The following is a 24,243-nucleotide window of genomic DNA, read 5'->3' on the forward strand; positions in this document are numbered from 1 at the left end:
TAATTCCTTTCTTTTTCTTTTTTTTTTTTGGGTATCTATGCAGTGTGGGTTTGTGAGTGTACTTTGAAGACCAAAAAAAAAAAAAAAAAGGGAGAAAATCAAATTGATCGAATTATTCTTATATACACATGTATATAAGTGTTCAATTGAGCATTTACTATTATCATTTTGATAAAGATTCATACTAGAATTCATTATAAAAGTCTTTATTTTTTTTGCTTTGTAAAATAAAAATACAAAAAGTATAATATAAAACTCACTTATGTGACTGTGATCCAGAAAAAAAACTAGTACAAAGATAGTGAAGATTAAACCCCTTCAAAGCTTCCTTTTTTTTTTCTCTCTCTCTCTCTCTTTCCCGCAACTAAAGCCGAGAATAATACATAATACCATGGTTGTGACTGAGCACCACGATGTCAAGATTGCCGTTATCGGTGGATCTGGTCTTTACAACCTTGAAGGTCTTGAGCTTGTCGAGGAAGTTAACCCCGAGACTGTAAGTAAATAAATTCATTGATTGATATGTGTATTGATTACCTCAGCAACACACACACGCATACAACTTTTTTTTTATTAACAAATATCCAAAAAAAAAATTAGCCTTGGGGATTCCCTAGTGACAAGATCATCATCTCCAAGTTGCCCAGTGGCACCAAGATTGCTTTCTTGCCTCGTCATGGCCGTGGTCATTACCTGACTCCCACCGAAGTCCCTGTGCGCGCCAACATTGCTGCGCTCAAGCACCTCGGTGTCGAGGCCATCCTGGCCTTCTCTGCTGTCGGTTCCTTGCGCGAGGAGATCCCTCCTTGCGACTTTGTCTTGCCTGACCAGCTGATTGACCGCACTCGTGGACTTCGCGAGGCCACTTACTTTGGCAATGGTGTTGTTGCGCATGCCGGCTTTGCGGATCCCTTCCACGCCGGTATTGCCGAGCTTGTCTATGCCCACAAGGACATCCTTGACTTTGGCGCCAAGCTGCACAACAAGAAAACCGCGGTCTGCATGGAGGGACCTGCGTTCTCGACTCGCGCCGAGTCTCACATGTACCGCTCCTGGGGAGCCGACATCATCAACATGTCTGCCTTGCCCGAGTCCAAGCTGGCCCGCGAGGCCGAGATTGCTTACCAGATGGTCTGTATGTCGACTGACTATGACTGCTGGCGCGTCGAGGAAGAGGCCGTCACGGTCGAGACTGTGATGCAAAACATGGTCAACAACGGTGCCAATGCAAAGAAGCTCCTGATGGCCGTCTTGCCAGCCCTGGACAAGGCTGTGCGTGAGAACACTCTCAAGCCTGACCTCAAGGGTAGCATGAAGTTCTCTGGCATGACTGCTAAGGAGAAGAGAAATCCCGAGACCGTCAAGAAGCTTGACTACATTCTTCCCGGTTATTATTAAAAAAAAAAGAAGTTAAAAAGAAAATGAATAAGAAGAAAAAGTGTACGATTGATTTGTATATTTCTTTCTTTCTTTTTGTAAACATGAATTGACTTTAGTCAAGAAAACATCGATTCATCCATTCATTCATTCATCTATCCATTCTTACCTATCTCTGTGTATGTGTATTTGAGTGGACGTGTAAAATTTATATATATATATATTTATAACAGTGATAGTAATAAAATATTAAAGAAAGAAGGAAAGAACCTCTTGTAGGTTGTCTTTTTTTTTTCTATGTATTTTCTTTGTCTTTGTCTTATTTTATATATAAACAAATTGGAATGGAATGGAATGTAATACAAAGAGGTGTATACATATGATGTATGTATGTGAATATACGTGCGTGTTATAAGTGCAGACTTCTTTCAAGTATATGATAAGTGTGTATTTGTAATTTTTATTGCGAACAATTTTAGTTACATTCAAAAAATAAGGTAAGGTAAGGTAAGGTAAGGTAAGCTGGTGTGGAGGTGAGTAAAAATGGTGTGAGTTATATAGAAAATAAATATATAACCAATATAATATCTTTGACATCTTCTACGGCCGTTGAGCGCTGCTGAACGGCTTTAATCTCTCGATACTTTTTTTCTTTAGAAGAAAAGACTATTGCTAATAAACATATCCAATGTAGTTGCTCTCTCTGCGTGTGTTTGTTTGAATAATAATAATAATAGTAGTAAAAAAAAATTCAACTATGACCCATTTCATGTGTCCTTCTTTTGTTTTTGTTTTTTATCTTTCTTTAGGTTGGTTTGTTGATTTGGTGCTCTAAACAGCCAGAGTGTCCGCCGGGCTGTTGTTCTCTTCCACAGGTGGATCTTCTATCAGAGAAGATGACGAAGATGAAGACGACGTGAAAGGAGGTGGCGTTTTCCATATGTCACTTGTCGTACTGGCAGGCATGTACGAGGTTGCCCAAGGCGACAGTCGGGTTGTTTTCAAAGGTGTCTTCTTTTGTACGGCTGTGGAAGGGTGTACCGGAACACTATCGAGTCGAGAATACAGCGTTTGATCAGATTCTCCAAACAATTCATACGAAGTCATGGATTCTGTAAACGGGTCCGAGAACAACGGCAGCTCTACTGTTCTGTCCTCGTTCTTATTTTCATTCCCATCCTCTGGTGCTTCATCTCCTTCATCTTCTTCTTCTTCTTCTTCTTTATCTTCTGCTTCTGATTTTGCTTTTTTTTCTATTTTTGTTTCGACTTCTACTTCTGCTACTGTTTCTGCTACTGCTACCGCTACTGCTTTTGTTTTCGCTTTTGTTTTTGTTTTTGATTTCTTTGTTGTTTTTGCTTCTGTTTCTGGTTGTTTTGTTTCAGGCGTGGTGCGGCAAAATCGCTGAAAGTCACACAAAAAGGCAGTTAAGCCAGGTGTGCCACAAGGCTTCTCAGAGTCATCTCGCCAGACTAAAGGGTCCCGCAAGGAATTGCCTGCGCTATTGAATAAAGGCCTGTTGATTCCAGGCTTACTGTCGTGTAGCTGATTGCCAACAACACCGACACCGTTGACACCACCAGGGCTAGACAATAATGATAGGGAACCTGCTTCAAAGGCAGATTTTGAACGTGCCAAATGGGCCTAGAAGCAAACATATCCCAACAAAGAAGATAAATGTTAGTTTTGTATTATTTTATTTCATTTATAGTGAGCAGTTTTTTTATATATAAAAGAAAAAAATGAAAGTAATATAAATAATACATACATGTCCATCGTGAATAGTCTGAGGTTGGGCAAATGAAAGACGAGGCTTGGGCGCAAAATAATCATATTGTGGTGCGTTTGACATTGATTGAGTTGGAAAATTGGGAAAGTATTCACCAGTTGGAGTGTTGAAGAGTGGAGAGGTGGTTGAGGTCGAAAGACTGGGCGTGAGTACATTGACAGGTGGCCAGATTACATGGTAGAGATCGACAGGGCATTCCATACGAGCATTTTGAAGTAGTGTCAACTTTTGACGTTCGGTAAATGCAGGGCACATCAATCCTGCTCTCGTCAGGCGTTCCAATAAGGTAGGATCAATATGAACATAATCCTTTGACAAATGAGCCCGAAGAGATTCTTTTTTTTATATGAAATTGCACACCCACATACACACATAGATGCATACGTTAGTACATGCAATAGGTAATAATATGTAAAGAAAATAATTGACAGAAATTACACACACACACACACACACACACACAAAAAGGTAAGGGTAATTTGTATACATATATTTACCAATTGATAATTTAAGCATTTCAAAAATGTGATCTCTGTGCATGGTTGATATCAAGTAGGACTGGTGCCATGGGTATTTTGCAATGACACTAATGATATTTTCAAAAGGACGTTCTGCACACTTGCGAGAGAAATGAAGCTATCATTAATTCCCAACACACACACACACACGCACGCACACACGCACGCACGCACGCACAAATTCAATAATGATAATGATAATGATAATGATAATGATAATGATAATTATAGTAATAGTAATAATTCATTTCAAATGTAAAGTTATTGAATTAGTGTTTGGTATTTTCTTTCAAAGAAAATTTTTTCTTTTGCTTTTTTTTTGTACCTTGTAATTTTTGCAGACTACCAGCAATGAATTGATTTCTTCACGTGTGATGAAAGGTGGACATGTCATCCCACCTCCTCCTGCTGCTGTGGACATTGACTTGACTACATCTGAAGCAGGCGGAATAGCCGATATTCCACAAAATTTACCTCGCCATTTAGAAAACACAATTGATAAGAGTTCATCTTGAGTGCATTCTGTTGCTGTCACCACACGTCCCTTGAGAGGTTTTTGGTTTCGAGTATCGATGGCACGTCTAAGGTCAGCCGTAGACACAAATTCGACATATGCATCTGACAAAGTTTTTCCTGTTGTACGGTCCATCATGATCTACATACAGAAGTGTATATATATATATATATATATATGTGTGTGTGTGTGTGTGTGTAAAAGCTGTCAATAAAAATCAAATCAAATAAAATAAAGCATAAAGCATAAAGCATAAAATATACATATACAGAAAAAAGAATCTGTATCGAATAATTCTGGGATCATACATGAATTGATTGAGCATAAACCGAAGGAGACGGCATTCTGCAATGGCAAAAGAAAGTTCGGATGTCATTCTGAGAAACGTCCCAAGGAATCTAAACAGTGAAAATAATAAGTATGAACAGTTCTTTTGTATTCTAATTTATTTAGTTCATATGTCTTTGCTTACATTGGATAGCTTTAGACAAGGGAAGTTATGAGGTGAAATCGGAAGAGCATCAGATGAAGTGTGGTTGGAAAGCATTGAGATTGGGAGTGCAGACTGTCGACTGGTTTCTGGCTGAGGAAGATAGTTTAAAGGGATTCCAATTTGTGATGTTTCCAATGGTGATAGTAAAGGCTTCTGAATATCTTGTTGTGTTGACTGGTAAAATATTGATTAGATTCTCTTTCTCAATTAAATTTATTTATTTATTAATTAATTAATATATTATTCTTAACTATATATACATGCATTTACATATATGGATATATTTACCTGTGAACGGGAGACACAAACTGGACAAGGAGGATTTAGTGAAAGTGAAAATGGTAATGTGGCAAGACATGGTTGACAAATGGAATGACCGCATGTTTTGCGGGACACGGCTGTATTTGGCTGTCGACAGAGGCACAATGCACATATTTTATTCTGGGCTGCACTGGGCATGGACATGCGGCGCCAAAGACCGGTTGGATCAATGGTATTAGACATCATTACTGGAGTTGCAAAAGGTAAAGGCACAGAAGCTGAAGCCGAGGCAGAGGCAGCAGCAACAGATGATGAAGAAGAAGAAGATAATTGATGTTGATATTGTTGTTGTTGTTGCAGTAGTAGCAGCGATGCTTGTGGTAATGGTGGTGCTGGTGGACACGAAAAATCGGCGCCATCTGCAGCAATTGAGTGCTTTCGAAAGGCATTAGATGTCAATGACAGCCAATCTGATTGAACGTGTCCTTGAATAGAACTATCAATTGCAGTAGAGAAAGGCAGACTAGATCCGGTCAACAGAGAGTGTCTTGGTGATTTTTCATGATCAGAACGTTTTATCGGTCCAAGGTTGTGTGGGTGAATGTAATCCGTCAATTGAAGGGTTTCTAATGGGCATATCCATGTTATATAAAAGAAAGGACAGTGAGTGATTTTTATTTTATTTTATTTTATTTTATTTTATTTTTATTTTTGATTGTAATAGAAGTAGTAATATTTGGTGCTCTTTTGTCCTCTTTGTATCGAGTATTTCTTTTCTTTTTTGTAGCTGTTAACCTCTTTTGATTTGGGTCTAAAGACTTATAAATTTAAAGGTTCAAGAAGAAGATAAAAGAAAAAGATTCATAGAGGTAGAAAGGAAGTGTGGTCGTACCTGTATTGTACATTTCGTAAACAACAAACTAAAAGATGGTTGTAGATGATGTGCGCTTGTATTTATACGATTTTAATTTATTTTTATTTTTTAAAAAAAAATTCTTTCTTATAATTGCAACACTAACCCACACCCACACCCACATATATATATCTTTTACTAACCAACTATCTTCTGAGGAGCTTCATTATTATTATTATTATTGTCATATTAAAATACGAGTACAAACTCTCTTTATTCTTGTTTGATGTGTTTGAAGTTAGGATAAATGAAATCAGGAAGCAAAAATATAATACTACCCTCTCTGCCCCTTAACATTTCTGGAATTTGTGAAATTTGATTAATTAATGCTTTTAGCAACTTACTGCTCTGTCTTCTTCCTCTACCTCTGACATTGTCTATACATCTTCTTCTTATTGTTAGTATTATACTTTGTAATAATTGCCATTAGCATTACCATTATCATTATCATGGTCTATCTGTGTATAAATAACAGAATCTTTGCTTTTAGTTCCTTTTGATTTTGATTGCTTATTGTATATTTTTTCTTTTGATGTAACTTTCTCCGTGGCTTATTTTGGCACTTATTAACCGCGTTCCCTTTCTATTATTTCTGTTGCCCAAAAAAAGACAAGTCTAAAGAAGATTTACATTCGCATCCCCTTCCTAACCCAACCCCATCCCTTCTTATATAATACACCCCTTTTTCTCACCTGCCCCTTCTTTCTTTCTTTTATATATGTACATATGTATATATGGATATATGTAAATGTAAATGTAAATGTAAATGTAAATGTAAATGTAAATGTAAATGTAAATGTAAATGTAAATGTAAGTGTAAGTGTATTTTATTCAGTTTTGTCTCCTTGAGGAATGAGACTCTTGAAGACAGAGATTTGTCTTGAAGATAATCATCTATAATTTGTAAGAAATAACGATAATGATAAACATCTTTTGTATAATTCAAGTAATTCTTTATTTCACCAAATACAAAGAAAGATGTTGCTTATTTTCTATTCTTTTTGTTTTATTTTTGCTTTTTTTGTAGCTGTTGTGTCCCAGAATACATCAAATTAAGCAATGTTAAATACATGCATGCACTTGACATTCTTTCAACACACTGACATATAAATATAAAGCTTTCTTTGATAATATTTATTTATTTATTTGGTTGGTTGGTTTGTTTCTTGTAGAGTCTTTATCAGACAATACACATAGACATTATCCCTCCTTTTCCTAATCTTTGTCCATTTCTCCGCATTGTTCATTGACACTATTGTACAAGGAATTGATATTGTAGATATATATTATTCAAATTAAATCAATTATAATAAGATTTATATGTAAACAAAGTCATTATCATTATTAAAGAAAGAAAGAAAAAAACATTATCCTAAAGCTATTGTCTTTTTTTTTTCAAGACCTTGATTGATGATGTCAAACGCAAAAGAAAAGAAATAAGAGCTTATTAATTATGCAAACAAAAAAGAAAAGAAAAGAAAAGAAACAAGGGGAAAAGATTCAAACAAAAGGGGGTTTGATTAGATAATGGTAGTCAACATTTTACTACCATAATAATAGAATCTGTTAGAGCCCAATAGATTTGAAAGTTTAGTGCCTGTGTACAGAAATTGAATTGAATTGAATTGAATTGAATTGAATTGCGTTCACCTTTCCAGATTATTTACTTTAAACGGCAAACAACTAATTATAAGCCATCGATTTGTTCAGGAGCATTCATTCACTCAATTACACTCTTTTATTTTCTTTGTAGTAGCATTTCAGTATGTCGATCTGACGGTATAACTATATATCAAATAAAAATCAATTAATATTCAAGGGGTGTCAAGGTTGTATTAAATGTACTGCAGAACCCTTTTTTGTTCCTTTGTAAAAGGGTGGCACACATACACAACATGAGCTCATTAAAACTATATAACATAAACCATTAGCAAAATAAAATAGCTGTTAGGATATGCAAAAATAAAATAAAGAAAGATAAGCTAACAGAATTGAAATATTGTTGAAGTAAAAATAACAGCTGTCATTCCCTGTTAACTGTCGTTCAAAGTACAGATAACCAAAGCTACGAGTGTATGAGTATATATATTATGGCGGATAATAAAAAGATGTTAGGGTATATAAAAGAAAAGGAAAGAGTCTATTTGTAAATATTTTGAACGTTTTGTACGTTTTGTACGTTTTGGTACGTTTTGGTACGTTTTGGTACAACTTCTTCTTCTTCTTATTTTTATGCATATGAAAAAAAATACAACACTTGATTTGAGGGGTTATAGGCTGTTACATGATGTTGACACTCAACATATATGTATAGATTCCCAAGCTCATTACATTTAATATGAGTAAAAAAGAATGACTACAGTCAAGCACTGAATTGATATACTTATCCATGGTATATAAATATGTATGTACATAATAAATAACAATCTCCATCTCACTAGTGCGGTATGACCAGCCAATATGTACAAACATTCATACCACGTACACCTAATTATAGACTAATCTCACTGCATTATTCTCATTATACTTGTAAAAATTATCACAAGATATCAATAAGATATGCGTCTTTTTTTTTATATGCATAATACAAAAGCGTGCACGCATCTTTTAGATTCTTCCAATTAGCTTGATCTATTATATTATTCTATATCTTTTTTCGTATTTAATACTAGTGAAATCATATGCTTTTCTTCTTATTCTTAATATTCTTATTCTTCTTTATCAATTACTCGAGAATTATCAAAAGAAACATATAATAATGGTAATAGTTGTACAAGAGCAAAACATTAATTGGAAAAAGCTTATAAGTTTAGCCTGGGAGACATTATGTGCTTTTACAAAATATATATATATATATATATATCAGTCATTTTTGCCCACTCTGATATGATTTCTTGATAAGGAATGCATGTAGCTATACCCTTCTTTTTCCTTGTAAATATCAACCAGCTGTCAAAAAAAAACCTAGGAGCAATATAAGAACAAGAAGAAGAGAAAGAATTTAAGGGGGAGTGATGGGGGAGGAGCAATGTCATATATACATATATATTCTTTAAACCCAAAAGGCAAATCAAAATTATCAATGTGTTGTGGTTTTACTCATACTTATTAAATTTCAAATTACAATTATAATCACACTGGTTATATAGAAAGCCATATAAACTTTAGCAGAGGCAATGGATCAGTATTTAATCTAATCCTTCAAAATAATAGTGAAGAGATGACACCATAGACGAGATATATACATAAGACTATGTTACCCTCTCAATTGGAATATATAAAATATAGAGGTTATACTTGAGTACACCAGTACATATTTGCCAGTGATATCAAAAAGACATGCTTAAATACAAAATACAGCCCATAAGAATAATAGAAAAGAAGAATATCTTGTGTCAAAATGGATTGACAAATTGGGAATATTCGATATCTTCAATGCTAAAAAAAAAAGGTTTCAAAATAATCGTTTGAACCTCTCCCCTCTTTTCATTATTCTTTTCCACAAAATGTATACTATTTATATTGATGGTCTTGACAAAAACAAAACAGAATGCACTATGATGTGTTTAGAAATTCAATTATCTTGTCACAGAATCATAATTAACAAGAGAATATCATATACACTATCATTGTTCATTCTTATTTTCAAAGTTGATCTTTTGATAAACCCAAATCTATCAATCTCTTTACTTTCTTTGTGTGTACCTCAAATGTGTCTCAAAGTACGCTTAAAGAAGGAACATTTATTTTCTCATTTTCATATTGTAACCAGATATAATGTACCCATTTGTTCATTTAAGCTTGATTTTGTTGGTTGATGACGCTGTGCCACATTTAGATAACCTGTAGATCGGATGTACCCGAGAAGGTAGTCAGACTCTCTCTCTCTCTTTCTCACTCTCGTTCTATATATATATATATATATTGTTCACAAATAACCCCTCTAGAAAAATAAAGACATAAATGACTACACCCACTACCACTACCACTACCATTATAGCCATACTAAAGAATATATATATGAGAAAGACCCTTTTATGATTATCCTTCTTCTCTCTCTCTCTGTGTGTGTGTTTTCTTGGAAGCAATAATTTGACAAAAAAAAATACTAGTGGAATTGGAGTTTTGTTGTTGTTGTTGTTACTGTTTTTTTATGGCTATTTGTTTCTCTTGTAGTGAGTATTAGATTCCATTACTTTTTTCTTTTTACGAGTAAATCCTAATATTTACCTTTAATTCTATAACTTAACATAAATAATCTTTTATTTTATTTTGTTGGGCAATATAAATTTCTCCTTTGGGCTTTTCTGTTTCCTATTGACTTGGTGATAAATGGTCAAATTCAAGAGACGAATTTTGTATTTATTTGTCGGGCTTCAAATAATCTGGCATGATTTGTGGTAAGGGATCTTGCATACTTTTCTGATAAAGTAATCCTGATCTCGTTTGTGTATACGGTTTACTAAACCCACTCGCATATGTACCTATAGATAAGCAGGTAGAGAGATACTTATGGTCTCTAGTAATAATTTCTACTGTTGTTAGAGATGTATATCTATATCTATATTTATTTATTTATTTATACATGTGTATGTATAAATTAGAGTTTTGACTTTTAAGAACTTGTAACCTCATGAGGCACCATATTTTGAAGTGGGCTTTTTTTCTTGTGTAAAGTAATAAGCTGAATGTGCAAAATTGATTGGATAGATACGGGAAATCTTAAAACCTCGATAATCAAATAAGTAAAAAACAGAAGAAGACACAAAATATAAATATAAATATAAATATAAATATAAATATAAATATAAATATAAAACGATGACGCGCAATAATATTGGTAAAATCTGGTACACAACACTCACATACACACGCTCACTCACGTTCAAACGAACCTTTTCTCTCTCTCACAAAGAAAAAGGGTAGCTGGCCCTTGCATGGTTCACATTTATTGAATGGCAATGATAAAAATGAAAAGGATGAAACTTGTTTTTTTTTAGAAAAAAAGAATATAATAAAATATATATTTGGAATATTATAAATCTAGATGATATTCTGTAAAATAAATAAATAAATAATGTAATATAATATAAATATTCATTACTTTTTGCATAGATGAAACGCATTTTAAAGAGAAAATAACATGTGCTTTGAAGCTATTTAAGAAACAAAACACATGGCTTTGATAGTCAATGTCTATTACTTGAGCCATAAAAGAAACGATGTTATATTGAATACTTGGATCATAGGCTTTGAATTGATTAGGATTGGATTGGATTGGATTGGATTGAATTGAATTGAATTGAATTGAACTGAACTGAACTGAATTGGATTAAATTCAGATAATGAATAATATATATATATATACACAATATTATATATATATATATATAACAATATTACATAAATGGTAGTGTAATCTGGTTACCTTGGTAACCAAAAAAAGAAAAAAAAGTAAAAGAAGAAAAGTCTATTGGCATACATCTTTTTATATATAAAAAAAGCAAAAAGACAAAAAGGGTAAAAAGAAGACAAAGAATAAGCAATGCCTAAAATAAATAAGTAAATATATATATATATATATATAAAGGACCTTACATAGCTCAAGCCATTGCTAGTCAAACCCTATCAACTTACACTGCTTCTCGGTTCGCCTTTAGCAAAACCATCTTTTTTGCCTTTTCTAACCACCTTGTTCTTGATCCACACACATGGCCATCGTCTCACGTGTGTAGATGGCTCTTGTAGTACCAAATTAGAGAGAAATACCCAAAAAAAAAAAAAAAACAAAAAACAAAAAAGAAAAAGAAAAAAAAAAAGGGTGGCAAATAACTCGGAGCGTGTGCATTGGAGCGATGCAAGACAACAAATGGTCACCCGCACAAGAGTCTTCCAACTACATGGCCCTTTCCAACTATCCTTACAGTAACGAATATCCACCGCACCCGGCTGGTTCCAATAGCAGTGGTTCGTCTCATCTCGCCATGTCACAACCAATTCAAGGGTAAGTTACTTTAGTACATCATCTACATTTAAAAAAATAATAAAAAATAAATAAAAAATAAAACTAAAAACTAAAATAAAAATAATAATAAAAAAGAATCATATACAAGATATACATACATACACAAAATTAACTTTTGCACTTCATCATTTACTAATCACCATAAAAAAAAATCGAAATAAAATTCTTTCCTTCAGGATGCTCTCAATGTCTCAACCAACTACCCCACGCCCGGACGTAACCAGTCCAACATCTCCAGATTCAGCAAAGATGTCCGGTCCTCCTAATCTCATTCGCAAACGCCCTCCTCTGCCTTCTCGAGCTGCCAGCTTTACAACCACAACATTCCATTCTAATCCCTACCCCAATGGAGCTCCAATTCGACGCCGTAGAACAGAGTCATCCATGTTTACTTTTGAAACAGGTCCTGGTTTTTCGAACACTAAGCAATTACTGGAGATCTGGAATATGGACCAAACAAACGGGTAAAGTTTCACTACAACACAATACCCTAAATTACACTACACTACCTTTTATTGCATTATAGTGCAGTGCATTGCAGTGCATTGCAGTACAGGGCAGTATAGCTTATGAAAAAAAATCCCCAGATACACACATACACTTATACACACGTACACTTATACACACGTACACTTATACATACATAAACAAATTCTTCTTCTTGGTACTCTATATTATCTTAATATTTCTTATTAGGTACCACCTTCAAATTCAAGTCAAAATGGATCGAGGTTTCTTTCGGGCTGACCAAGACTGGACGTGTTATCGACGCAACTACTTCCAAGTCAGTGCAGCATTCGAAGTACATGGCCTGAATTACCTTCTACAGTCTCCTGAAATACCCTGTCTCGTAAAGTCCGAGAATCAAGAACTTCACCAAGTAGACTACTTCACGATTGGTGTCGGGGCACGTATCTCAAGCGGCGAAAAGAAGATTGATCTTGTACAGCACACTCCTAAGCGTGACAAGGGTCCTCAGATGGTACCTGAACCTCGCATGGTACGTGCAGGCGGAAATCTCCACCTGGCCACGGTAGGATCAAATCACAATGTTGTTACCTTTGAACGCATGCAATTCAAAACTGCTACTGCCAACAATGGGAAAAGACGTGCTGCCCAACAGTACTATGAAATTGTCGTCGATCTGTACGCAAAAACCACATCTGAAAAGACTTTCCGGGTTGCCACATGTGTGTCTGCCCCTCTAGTGGTCCGTGGTCGCAGTCCCGGTCACTATGCAGATTCACATACACGTTACCAAGACATCGAGAATGGTGCTGGAGGTGTAGGAGGTGTAGGAGTAGGAGGAGGAGGACCTTCTGTAGCTGGTCCACCGCCGTCTGCCTTTGGAATGGGCATGGGAGAAGAACAACGTTATGGTGGAGGACCAATACACTCGCGTTACATGAGTTTGCCAACATCGCCTGTTAATGATTTTGGTTACTCGTCTGGGTATCAGGGATATCCTTACCAAAGCTACGCTTCGGTTGTGTCGCCTACAAATTTGCCATCTTCCGCAAGATCGGATGACAGCAATCAGTCTATGCGTGCCGATGTACCTTTCATGGTCAACCCTGCCCCTTATTCGATAAGCCAACAACAACAACAACAGCAACAACAACAACAACAGCAACAAGGACCTTCTGGAAGTAATAATACCCATGATGGTGCATACTTCCCATCTGGACATCCTATGGACACTTCAATGGCACATTCACGTATTACTTCGTCTTCATCTTCTAACAATAGTCAGTCGGTTTATGATCGTCAGGAACCATATTCATCTATCAAACCTGAGCCTATCGGTGAATCTATGGGAGCAGACAAATATTGGCCCGGCCCTCCTATCCAACGACAGTATCCTCCTAATGATGTAAATGTACGATATGCACCCCAACATCATCACCAGCAACAACAACAGCAACACCACCACCACCACCAGCAACAACAACAACAACAACAACAGCAAGGCTATGTAGGATCTGGTTATCCTTATGCCAACCACCACGACAACAATGGACCTTTCCCACCTGTGCTTGATCCTTCTATTAATACCAGTAGGCCCATGTCGCCTGACAAACACTTTTCTGCTTCTTAATGCCAAAGTATTTTCTTTCTTTCTTTTCTTTCTTTCTTTCTTTCTTTCTTTCTCTGCCTATCTTTTATTTTGATTTTACCAATTTATTATCCTTATTACTATTACCATTACCACTATTATTATTATTACCATTATTATTATCATTATTACATTTATTATTATTACAGCTATAATTTATATTTATATTTATATACATATATACATATATATTGTCTTATTTTTGCTTATCCAAGAAGTATTTCTTTCGCACAAACACAAACACGCATACAGACAGACAGACAGACAGACAGACAGACAGACATGTACAAGATACGCAAAGGCTCCCACTCACACGCAAACCAATACCCATACCAATACCAACACGCAAATACGCTTCATTTTTATTTTCCTTACCTTACCTCTTCCTTTCCTTTCCTTTATCTTTTAATTATATCGTTTCCCTATTATTATTATTTTGGCCTGTATACCCTCAAGACACATAAATTTAAATATTTTCTTACAACTAATCTTTTGGGTGTGTACTCGAGTTTTTCTGTCTGTCTGTCTACACACATACCTACATACCTATACATACACACACACACACACATAAGAGCAACAACAAGCATGCACACTAGTTTAACTGATGTGACTACTAAGATTATGATTTTTGTATTAATGAATCCGAGACCTTTATTTTAAATCTTCTCTTAATCTTTCTCTCTCTTTCTATATATATATACATATATTTATAATTTTAAAAAGAAATGTTCATTCGTCGATTAGTTCAGACTACCCAAAGACATTACTCATCAAACTCGGTGAGATTGTCATTTGACAAGTACTCATCCTCCTCGGACAAATCGCCTCTTCTAATTTGTCATGGTCTTTTTGGCTCAAAGCAAAATTGGAAATCACTTGCCAAAGCCATGGCTACACGTCTTGACCGAGATATTTACGCCATTGTAATAAACACACACACACATATATATATATAAATATGTATATTAAATAATTTGAGGTGTATTGGGTGGGGGGGTTTTTTTTGCCTTTGTCTTTAGGATTTGCGTAACCATGGTGACAGTCCTCATATAAAAACCCATACATATGATGCCATGGCCAATGATCTAATCACATTTATTGCTGAAAACAATATTCATAAACCAGTATTACTTGGGCACTCAATGTAAGACTAATTAATGAAATCCAATAACAACAACAACAACAAAACATAAAACTAAACCATATTACACTATCTCTTACCCTCCTCTTTAATTGACTATATTTAAAAATGACCAAAAAAAAAAAGGGGCGGAAAGGCTGTCATGACAACCGCATTCAAGGCTCCAGAAACGGTCTCCAAGCTTATTGTGGTAGACATGCCACCGGTATCTTTAAAGGTCTCGAGCAACTTTGCAACTTATGTCGAAGCAATGAAAGAAATCGAAGCCGCAAAGGTCCGCAAGCAAAGTGAAGCCGATGCTCTTTTGGCCCGACATGAACCCAATGTTGGGGTCCGGATGTTTCTACTGACCAACCTTCGGCGCCAGGAAGACGGTACGATGAAGTTTCGGGTACCCCTTTCGATTCTTGGGCAGGCCTTGTCGGGCGTAGGTGGGTTTGAGACAGTCGACAGGGTTTACAACAACAAGACTTTGTTTATTGCCGGTGGCAAGAGTCCTTATTACCCACCATTCCTTGAACATGCTGATCAAATCAAACAAATGTTTCCAAATTCACGTCTCGAGGTTGTCGAAAACGCAAATCATTGGGGTAAATTATTATTATTATTATTTTTTAAAAAAAAAAAAAGATTAAATATATATATATATTCATGTAACCTGGATTTTGTCTATTATGTTTGTATTCTGTAGTACACGCTGAACAGCCTGAACAGGTATTGAAACTGGTTTCTGGATTCTTGAATGATGAAGCAAAGTAAAAAATAATAATAAATAAGATAATAGAATAATTAGACTTTATGTTTTTCACCAAATATATATATATATATATAGATACACATATATACATAAAAATAAATAGAGTATTATTAGATTTCTTGAAGCGTAATTGTTGAATAAATGATATAACAATAATAATATAAAAACTGTGCGCATTAACATACATATATAAATGTATGTATGTATGTATGTATGGGTGGGTGGGTTGGGTTTAAGGATAAAATCATTTAATAATTTCTGTAAATATCATGAATTCAAGTTCTCTTGGTATTCGAATGCGTCTATATGCTTGTCAAGTTTACTGTAATATTTTCTTAACAAAAATTAAAGAAAAAAGTATATAAATATAACCATTGCATCAAGTCAGCTTTCAATCATTACAATGTGGATATTTTTCCAGAAAGTGGGTTCTTTTATGGTTATGGGATTTTTTTTATAAGGAAAAAATAGAGTATATATATATATATATCAACATTATGTTCAATTGACAAGCATTTGTATGTGCGTATGTAGGTATGCAGGTATGTAGGTATGTTGGTATGTTGGTATTTGTAGGTGTGGATGCGAGAATTTGCGTGGGAGTGCGCGTATTTACGTGTGTGCATTGCATAAAATATTTGATAAAAATGGCTTATTGTATACACACTAAAGAAACGAAGAAGAAAAAAAGAGAGAGACATAAAGAGAGATGTGTTTGTGTGTGTGCTTGTGTGCTTAGAATAAAATGGAGTAAATATATTAATATGTGTATATAAAGCAAGATGAGGTAAAATAAAGTGAAATGAAATAAAAGAAGGGGGGGATGTAAAGGGTGAATGGTAAAAGGTGGGGCATAATATTATAAAGGGAAAATGGATACATTTATTCTATTGAAGGTTGACAGTTGTGAAAAGCCAATAGCTCTTTGAGGTACATTACTTCTTCTTTGAGCCGAGCTGTTTCTAATTGTAGTTGTCGGTTGTCCTCTGAAAGAAATTCTACTTTGTCTTGTAAGCTATTTAACCACTGCTTCTTCCGTTGTCGACATTTTAGAGCAGCTATAAAATTAAACGATCAATAAATAACGCATTGATTTGTAACCAATAGATAAATAAAACAAATTAAATATAAGAACAAAAATGGTGTTTATAGATGTACAAAGATGTATGTATATATATATTTCAACATACCTTGTCGATTTCTTTCCAAGAATGAGGCTCGCTTTTCTTTTTCAGAGGGATCAATTGGCTGTTTTGATGAAAGTGCCTGTTTTGGACAGGTTGGAGATGGTGTTGGCTCTTGTGTTAGTTCGTATTTTGGGTCGTAGGCAGGCGTTTGAGATTTTCGATAGCGTTTTCTCTGTGGCTGTGGCTGTGGCTGTGATTGTGATTGTGATTGTGATTGTGATTGTGATCCTGGTTTTGTGATCGTTTGACTATGCTTCATTAGTTCCGAAAGGTCCGGCCTTGGTTCTGTAGGTGCAAGTTGTCTTTTGAGAGTTTGTTTCTCTATAGATAGGATATTAATGATTTTGTTGCCAAGAAAGAAAGAAAGAAAAAAAGAAAAAAAGAAATAGTAGATGATTACCAGCTTCTGTCTTTTTGTTTAATCGACCTGAGAATTGCCATGGTTGTCTGGATGTTGGGGACAGTACTTGAGAGAAACTGGTTTCGAATGGATTTCGTTCTGCTAAAAGACTGAGCTTAGGAGGAACCTTTTGGACGCAGTTGGTCGGATATGACAGATCCAATATCAGTTGACCTTGATTAGAAACGGGTGATGAAAGGATACATCGGTCAAGCAAGCCTTTCTAAGATATGTATCTGTATGAAATATTTACTTTGATTTGTGTGCTCTTTTCCGGTCTGATTTGGGACATTTGTACTTCTTGAATCATTTTTAGACCCAGTAAATCGCCAGCCAGTAAAGTTTGGGGTGATTTGATTAGATTGATTGTTGACCATTTTCGTGTATGATTTCTGTGAATGGGCGTTTTAGAATAGAAATAATGGCAGAATAAAATATGTAAAAATGGGGAATTGACAGATTTTTTTAAATAATTAAAATGATAATTAATTATTAATTAATCTGATAATCATTAGCTTTTATATATACTATATTATAATTATAATTATAATTATAATTAAAATTAAAATTATATATATATATAAAAAAGCCTATTTCTTTAATAATAAAACAAAATCAAAACCAATGATGGTGAAAATGATAAAGGAAGAAAGGTTATTAAAGATAATCGAAGTTTAATGTTGAGGAAAAAAATATAAGATCAAAAAGAAAGAAGAATAAGAAACTCTTTATACGATGCAAGTTTGTTTGTGCCGATAAAGGAAGAAAAAAGAACAACTCATAGAACAAAATAGAAGAATTTGTTCAAAGAGATACATCGTCCAAAATAAGAAATATATTTTTTTAATTTTTAAAAATAAAAAAAAAAATTAAAAATTTTGATAATTATAATTATAATTATAATTATAATTAGCATCTTTCATAGTTTAATCAACTAGAATTTCTATTTTATCATCCAAAAAGCCTCAAAACCCTTTGGAATCCAAGGCCAAAAATCACCCTTTAAGCCATCGAGGTTCATTCTATAAGCAAAGAAGAAGAAGAAGAAGAAGAAGAAGAAAAAGACGATATACAACAAACCACTCTATAGGAACCAAGCTATAGTAAATATTCTTAGACTGTAAGCTCACACAAATACATACAAAAGTATATAGATATATGAATATTTACATGCATACCTACATATACATATACATATATATCTACACTCTTAATCTTACTTAATTTCTTGGTTTCTTACATACCTTACTTCTTTCTACTCTTGGCTGCTTGTAGGTTGATAATCTCTTACACGTAAATATACATGTACATGTACACGTATATATGTGGGTGGGTGGGTGTATACGCTTATATAGGTATTTATATATGTATATATATTCGAAAAAGAATAAAAGAGAATAAATGATTCCCTAGGTAACCTGTAGAATGTTCTGGAAAGATAATCAAAAAACTTCTATTCAGCTTCTATTTGCTTTAATCCCAAAAAAAAAGTACGCCTTTCCTCATATATATATATATATATATATGTATATATATATATAAGCAGTGTTTCCTTTTACTTCTTTATATTCTCTAGACCTTCCAAATATAATACATGCATGTATGAAATATACTTCTTTATCTTTCTTGTACAGGTGTGTATATTCAATATTATAAAATTCAAAAAAAAACTATTAAAATAATAATAATAATAATAAATAGTGTAGTAGCTTCTTATGATATATATGTACATGTATGAACTAAAATGAATAAAGTACTTAAACTTTCATCTTCCTACTGTTGCTTTACATTTTTCTTTCAGTATTCATTTTCACAATTTTGTATGTAATTTCTAGGAATCTTTTTCTTTGCATTTGGGATGAGTTACACAGTCTATAGACCTTCCATCCTTAATTCCTCATTAAAAAAGAAAGTCCCAAAATCTTTAGCTTGCGTGTGTCTGCGCAAAGAATTTTATAGATATGAATGAGTTGTAAGGTGAGTTTCAAGTTTGTCTACACTGCTCATCTTGATTCCAATTTAGACTTTCTATGGTTGCCTTGGTAACAAATGCAAGTTTAACATTTGGTGCGGATAGACTAAAAGTTCAAAAAAAAGACAAAAAATAACAAGAATGCAAGTAATATTATTGGACAAGAGTTTTAATTCATTTTGTCCCTTTTTTGCCTTTTTTTTTTTTTTAAGCAAGGAAAAAAGAAAGGGCAAAAAAAGAGCAATTTTTTTTATCAACTAATTGGCTAATATTTTTTCATTCTCTCTTCTGCTTCTTTCCTATATTTTTTTTGGTCTTTTACTTATAATTTTGCTTCCTTTTGTGTGTGCACTTTAATCATTCTTTTCATTGTCACTGTCATAATAGTAGACAAATATATCATCAGATCATTTTTTTCAAAGTATATATAAGAGAATTAGTGTCTAATATTTTAGCTTGTATTTTTTTTCGTAATAAAATAATGCCTTTCCACCGACGTACTAATGATGTCTTTTTTTTTCAGCTTATTTATATATGTATAATGTATGTATATATATCTTGTCCTAAATAGGGACAAGCCCGACGGACTATTATTTATTTGTGTGTGTGTGTGTGTGTGTGTGTGTCGAGCTTAACAGAAAAACTTATCTACTACTTCTTTGTCTCTTTATTTCTTTTCCTTACTTTCTTCTTTTTCTTCTTCTTCTTCTTCTTCTTCTTCTTCTTCTTCTTCTTCTTCTTGCAACAACATGACCACCATAGCCAAACGTCTGGTATTGGGAAAGGCTGCCGAAAGATTCAACAAACCTTCTGTGGTTGCAACCGATGCCGAGATAAAGGCAGCTATTGAAGAGGCAGCTCACTCAAAAAGAAGGCACTGGTGGCAATCCAAAGCCACTCCAGACATAATTCTCAACGAGAGAGACAGAAATGTCTTGAGAAGCGTGAAGAGAAAGGCTGTTTATCTTGACAAAGGGTTTGACTGTTGTTGTTGTCAGATTGGACTGGATCCAATTGTTGGTAAATATCATATACACATATAGACATTCGTGTAATATATACATACATATTTATATCTATATCTATAAAAAGGTTTGATTCCTGTGGTTGGAGACATGATTAGTATGATCATGGCACTGCAAATTATACGGATAGCCTCAAGAGCAGATCTTCCACGGAGCCTATTGCTCCAGATGCTGGGAAATGTGATGATGGACTTTTTGGTATGTCAAAAAAATAAAAAATATTTAATCACAATACGTACATTTATATTTACACTATAATATATCTATATAGGTTGGTTTGACTCCTGTGGCAGGCGATATTCTTGATGTTTTGTTCAAATGCAACTGGAGAAATGCTCAACTGTTGGAAGAATACTTGATGGTCAGGCGAAGGGATGAGATTAGAGCTGAGAAAGGATTATTGGTTCATGCAGATAACGACTCTGCCCGATCTTATGCACAGGTTGCAGCAGCAGCACCGCCACCACCAAAACAATCATCATCAACATCAACATCAACATCAGCACCGGCTAATCAATCTCATGGCATTCAAACACATTTGAAACATACACAACCACATACACAATCAACAACAGCGGATTCTGTTGCGATTGCTATTCCACCGGAACAGCCTCAAAAGAAGCAGTATGGTACATTCTTTACTTGGCTGCGTTCTTCAGATACCTCTTCATAATAAAAGCATCAATAATAACATGATCTGAACAAACAAGAAAAAAAAAAGAGTTTGTTTCAAAAACTATCAAATATATATCTCTTATAATCAAACTTGCGTTGTACTTTTGTGCCTTTGTACCATGTACCGTGTACTTTCTTATAATTTCTTATTATTATTATTATTTTTTATTAATATACTTCTTTTTGATACTATGTAAAGACCAAAAACAAAACAAAACAAAATATATACATATACATTATATGTATATATATACTCTCTCTATGAAACGGGTGAGGGGGAAGGCAAAGTTGACGATGATACAAAAATTGAGCGGTTTTTTTTTGTTCTTTCTTTTTTATAACTTTTTTTACTTTTTTTGGATGTTGTGCCATTATACATGCATGTTGTGTGTTTGGTGTGTTTGGTGCTGATGAAAGTGATTCTTTTTTTTTAAAGGAGATGTGAGTGTATGAGAGTGAGCGTATGAGTGAGTGAGTGAAATAGATAGATAGAGGGTTTGTGCGTGAGAGTCTGTGCGAGTGTTGTAAATTGAGAGAATGTAATGAACACGCTTTTCTTGCTTTTTTCTTTCTTTCTTTCTTTCTTGCTTGCTTGCTCTTCTTCTTTTAATCCATATCAACATCCTGGACATCAACACGACGTTCGCCAAAGTTTACATCGAGTGCTGTAGCCTTGTGCTTGGTAGGTCTGGCTTGCTTGACAGCAGGTGTGCTGAGAACATTGGCAGCGTTGGTGGGCTGGGGAATGCAGTACTGGGAATGTACATAAGGAAGAGGCTGTGCGGCAGTCAACTGCATAGGTCCATCGGCCAATACCAAGACAGTGGACTTGTATTGTGCCACAAGATCAGATGAGAGTTGGGTGCGCATAACAGTGTAAGGGGTAACGAGGTGGTGAGCCAACAAAGATACCAAACCGAGACGAGCCTGGTTACCAGACAAAGCACTATACATGTATATCATGTTTAGTTGTTTTATTTAAATCAATAAATACATCAAATTTATATTTTGTTTCCCTATTTCTATACATTAGATACGCAAGAATAATGAAACTTACCGAGTGGAGAAGGGGAAGACGGTGTGCTTGGCGTTGATCTCACTGAAGGCAAGGCGGGCAGAGCGCATCTTGAGCTGGTAAGAAGCATTTACATCTCTCTGGTACAGGAATGGCTTGTCTTCTGCAGTCTTGACCTATTTTTTTTTTAAAGATAATAATAGTAATAAGAAAATCAGTACATATATATATATATTATACATTCCTTCCTATTTCTCTTTTTCTCTTTTTAAAAGTAATTTCTTACCTTTCCATCACTGGTGGTGAGAACAATGTTAAGCTGGTAAACCTGGTTGGCTTCAATCTCAAAGTCCAAGTTCTCCAATTCCTTAACGGTCATCTCCTCGTTCAACTGGTTCTCGATATCTTTACCGGCACGCAATACAAAACGCTTCATAAGAGAAGAGAAGGTTCCCTCTGCGGGCTTGCAACGGTAGTACGCAGCGATCTCGGAAATAACACGGGAGATCTCTGAGCTCTACAAATACAAAAATAAAAAGAATAACGTTTAAATACAATATAATACTCAAAGTAACCACACATACAATATACGTATATCATATATCCTTCCATTTCTCTCTCTCTCTTTCTCTCATTTTATTACCTTAACACCGGGTCTGAGCATACGGATTGCAGCTTCATGGGCAAAGTAAGTAGCGCAAATGACATCAGCAGCACGACCACCGATAGGTTGGCTGGGAGTAGGGTTGACAATGGTGGAGTGGGCAGCAGTAGCGATATAACCATTGACATGAACACCCAACTCACTAATTATTATCATTCATTGAGAAAAAGATTGCGTTTAGTTTGGTTTAGTTTCATGAAAGTATTTTACTTGCACATTTTTCTCGATTTATGGTTTGATCTAGTACAATGGATTCATACAATTTTTAAGAAGAAAATAGGCTTACATCTTTACAAGATCATTGGGCTTGAGGTTGTAGTCGTTTTCGGGAAGAGGGGAGTAGTACTGGACAAGGTTGTTGATAGTAACACATGTAGGGAGAGCAATACCTCTCTCGGTGTTCTTGTAAACACCTTCAGTCTACAAAGATAAGAAAAATAACATTAAATTAATTGATTTATATAGATATTTTTTTTTTACTTGAACTATTGTATACATACGCTGGCAAGAATGAGATCATCACCAAACTGGCAGAGATCGCTGACAGAGATTCCAGGAGAAACCTTGGAAATAACAAGGGGAAGGACAGCTAATTTTTTTTTTTAAAAATAAAATAAAAAATAAAGTTAATAAAAGCAATTTTAATTATATATATATATGATTTTAACTGTTGTATGTTGTAAGTTCTTCTTCCTTCTTGTCTTATTTTTATTTGGTTACTTACTGTTGACAATGTCAGCAGAGATCAGGTACATTTCAAGAACCTTGGGATCATTGAGGTCATTGTCGGAAGCAAACTTGGTTTGCGAGTAAATAGGTGTAACTTCCATGTCAGTCATTTTAAAGAAGTTTATGTATGTATGTGAATATGTGTATATGTAATAAAGTAATTAAACAATCAATAAAATAAATTAAGATAAAATATCAGAAATTCAAGTCCTTTTTTTTTGGACTTTTTTTTTTTCTTCTCTTAAAAAAAAAATTAAAGAACGACTTGCTTTTACTCTCTAAATCCATTGAATATCGCAAGCCACATTTGTTTGGAGAGTGAGTGAGTTTTTTTTTGGATTATATAAATGGAGCTTTGCTGAGCTAGAAATCATAGAGGGAAAAAAAAAAAAAGACAAGATTTGGAACAATTTTAACTAAAAATCTGTAACAATATTGGCAGTAGTAAGAATGTTATAATTATGCCAGTGCCAAATATAAACGGTTTATCAAATAGCTTGATTCTTTTCTGTGTTCTGGTAATATAGAGTATCTTTAATAACATAAACTTTAAGTAAAAAGACATTTATTTTAATACAGAATAAAATCAAAACTCGATCTATTGATCTAAATGATCTGTTCTATTTTTCTTCTTCTCTTCATCACTAAAATTGAGCACTGACTGTAAAT

The 24,243-nt window shown here is 34.4% G+C and overlaps 7 protein-coding genes across 7 annotated transcripts; 4 read left to right on the plus strand and 3 right to left on the minus strand.

Moving 5' to 3' along the window:
* The first annotated feature begins 339 nt into the window (after positions 1 to 339).
* PHYBLDRAFT_130994 (hypothetical protein) lies at positions 340 to 1,735 on the plus strand. The gene is made up of 2 exons (XM_018429395.1): positions 340 to 496; positions 601 to 1,735. Exons 1-2 carry the CDS (start codon positions 392 to 394, stop codon positions 1,396 to 1,398), a joined length of 903 nt encoding a protein of 300 aa, XP_018296996.1. The 5' UTR covers positions 340 to 391; the 3' UTR covers positions 1,399 to 1,735.
* A 1,451-nt stretch (positions 1,736 to 3,186) lies between these two features.
* Positions 3,187 to 6,239, minus strand: PHYBLDRAFT_74103 (hypothetical protein; the record flags this gene model as incomplete). Its single annotated transcript, XM_018442980.1, has 3 exons — positions 3,187 to 3,501; positions 3,664 to 3,802; positions 6,210 to 6,239. Coding segments are annotated over 3 exons (484 nt in total), but the record flags the coding sequence as incomplete, so codon positions are not given.
* Positions 6,240 to 11,720: 5,481 nt separating this feature from the next.
* On the plus strand, positions 11,721 to 14,218 carry PHYBLDRAFT_179761 (p53-like transcription factor; the record flags this gene model as incomplete). Its single annotated transcript, XM_018438202.1, has 3 exons — positions 11,721 to 11,869; positions 12,067 to 12,354; positions 12,587 to 14,218. The coding sequence occupies 3 exons, from the start codon at positions 11,721 to 11,723 to the stop codon at positions 13,986 to 13,988; spliced, it is 1,839 nt and encodes a 612-aa protein (XP_018296998.1). The 3' UTR covers positions 13,989 to 14,218.
* Positions 14,219 to 14,734: 516 nt separating this feature from the next.
* On the plus strand, positions 14,735 to 15,937 carry PHYBLDRAFT_179762 (hypothetical protein; the record flags this gene model as incomplete). Its single annotated transcript, XM_018438203.1, has 4 exons — positions 14,735 to 14,932; positions 15,029 to 15,153; positions 15,277 to 15,740; positions 15,842 to 15,937. 4 exons carry the CDS (start codon positions 14,735 to 14,737, stop codon positions 15,907 to 15,909), a joined length of 855 nt encoding a protein of 284 aa, XP_018296999.1. The 3' UTR covers positions 15,910 to 15,937.
* Positions 15,938 to 16,789: 852 nt separating this feature from the next.
* On the minus strand, positions 16,790 to 17,871 carry PHYBLDRAFT_141020 (basic-leucine zipper transcription factor; the record flags this gene model as incomplete). Its single annotated transcript, XM_018430505.1, has 4 exons — positions 16,790 to 16,965; positions 17,098 to 17,415; positions 17,495 to 17,668; positions 17,748 to 17,871. The coding sequence occupies 4 exons, from the start codon at positions 17,869 to 17,871 to the stop codon at positions 16,790 to 16,792; spliced, it is 792 nt and encodes a 263-aa protein (XP_018297000.1).
* Positions 17,872 to 20,215: 2,344 nt separating this feature from the next.
* Positions 20,216 to 21,356, plus strand: PHYBLDRAFT_76964 (hypothetical protein; the record flags this gene model as incomplete). Its single annotated transcript, XM_018443208.1, has 3 exons — positions 20,216 to 20,486; positions 20,559 to 20,689; positions 20,763 to 21,356. 3 exons carry the CDS (start codon positions 20,216 to 20,218, stop codon positions 21,162 to 21,164), a joined length of 804 nt encoding a protein of 267 aa, XP_018297001.1. The 3' UTR covers positions 21,165 to 21,356.
* A 416-nt stretch (positions 21,357 to 21,772) lies between these two features.
* Positions 21,773 to 23,684, minus strand: PHYBLDRAFT_62269 (hypothetical protein; the record flags this gene model as incomplete). The annotated part of the gene is made up of 7 exons (XM_018440943.1): positions 21,773 to 22,112; positions 22,224 to 22,357; positions 22,468 to 22,698; positions 22,825 to 22,987; positions 23,132 to 23,265; positions 23,346 to 23,434; positions 23,570 to 23,684. The coding sequence occupies 7 exons, from the start codon at positions 23,682 to 23,684 to the stop codon at positions 21,773 to 21,775; spliced, it is 1,206 nt and encodes a 401-aa protein (XP_018297002.1).
* Between the last annotated feature and the right edge of the window lie 559 nt (positions 23,685 to 24,243).

This window comes from Phycomyces blakesleeanus (assembly GCF_001638985.1).
Source record: "Phycomyces blakesleeanus NRRL 1555(-) unplaced genomic scaffold PHYBLscaffold_3, whole genome shotgun sequence".
Taxonomy (NCBI): Eukaryota; Fungi; Mucoromycota; class Mucoromycetes; order Mucorales; family Phycomycetaceae; genus Phycomyces; species Phycomyces blakesleeanus.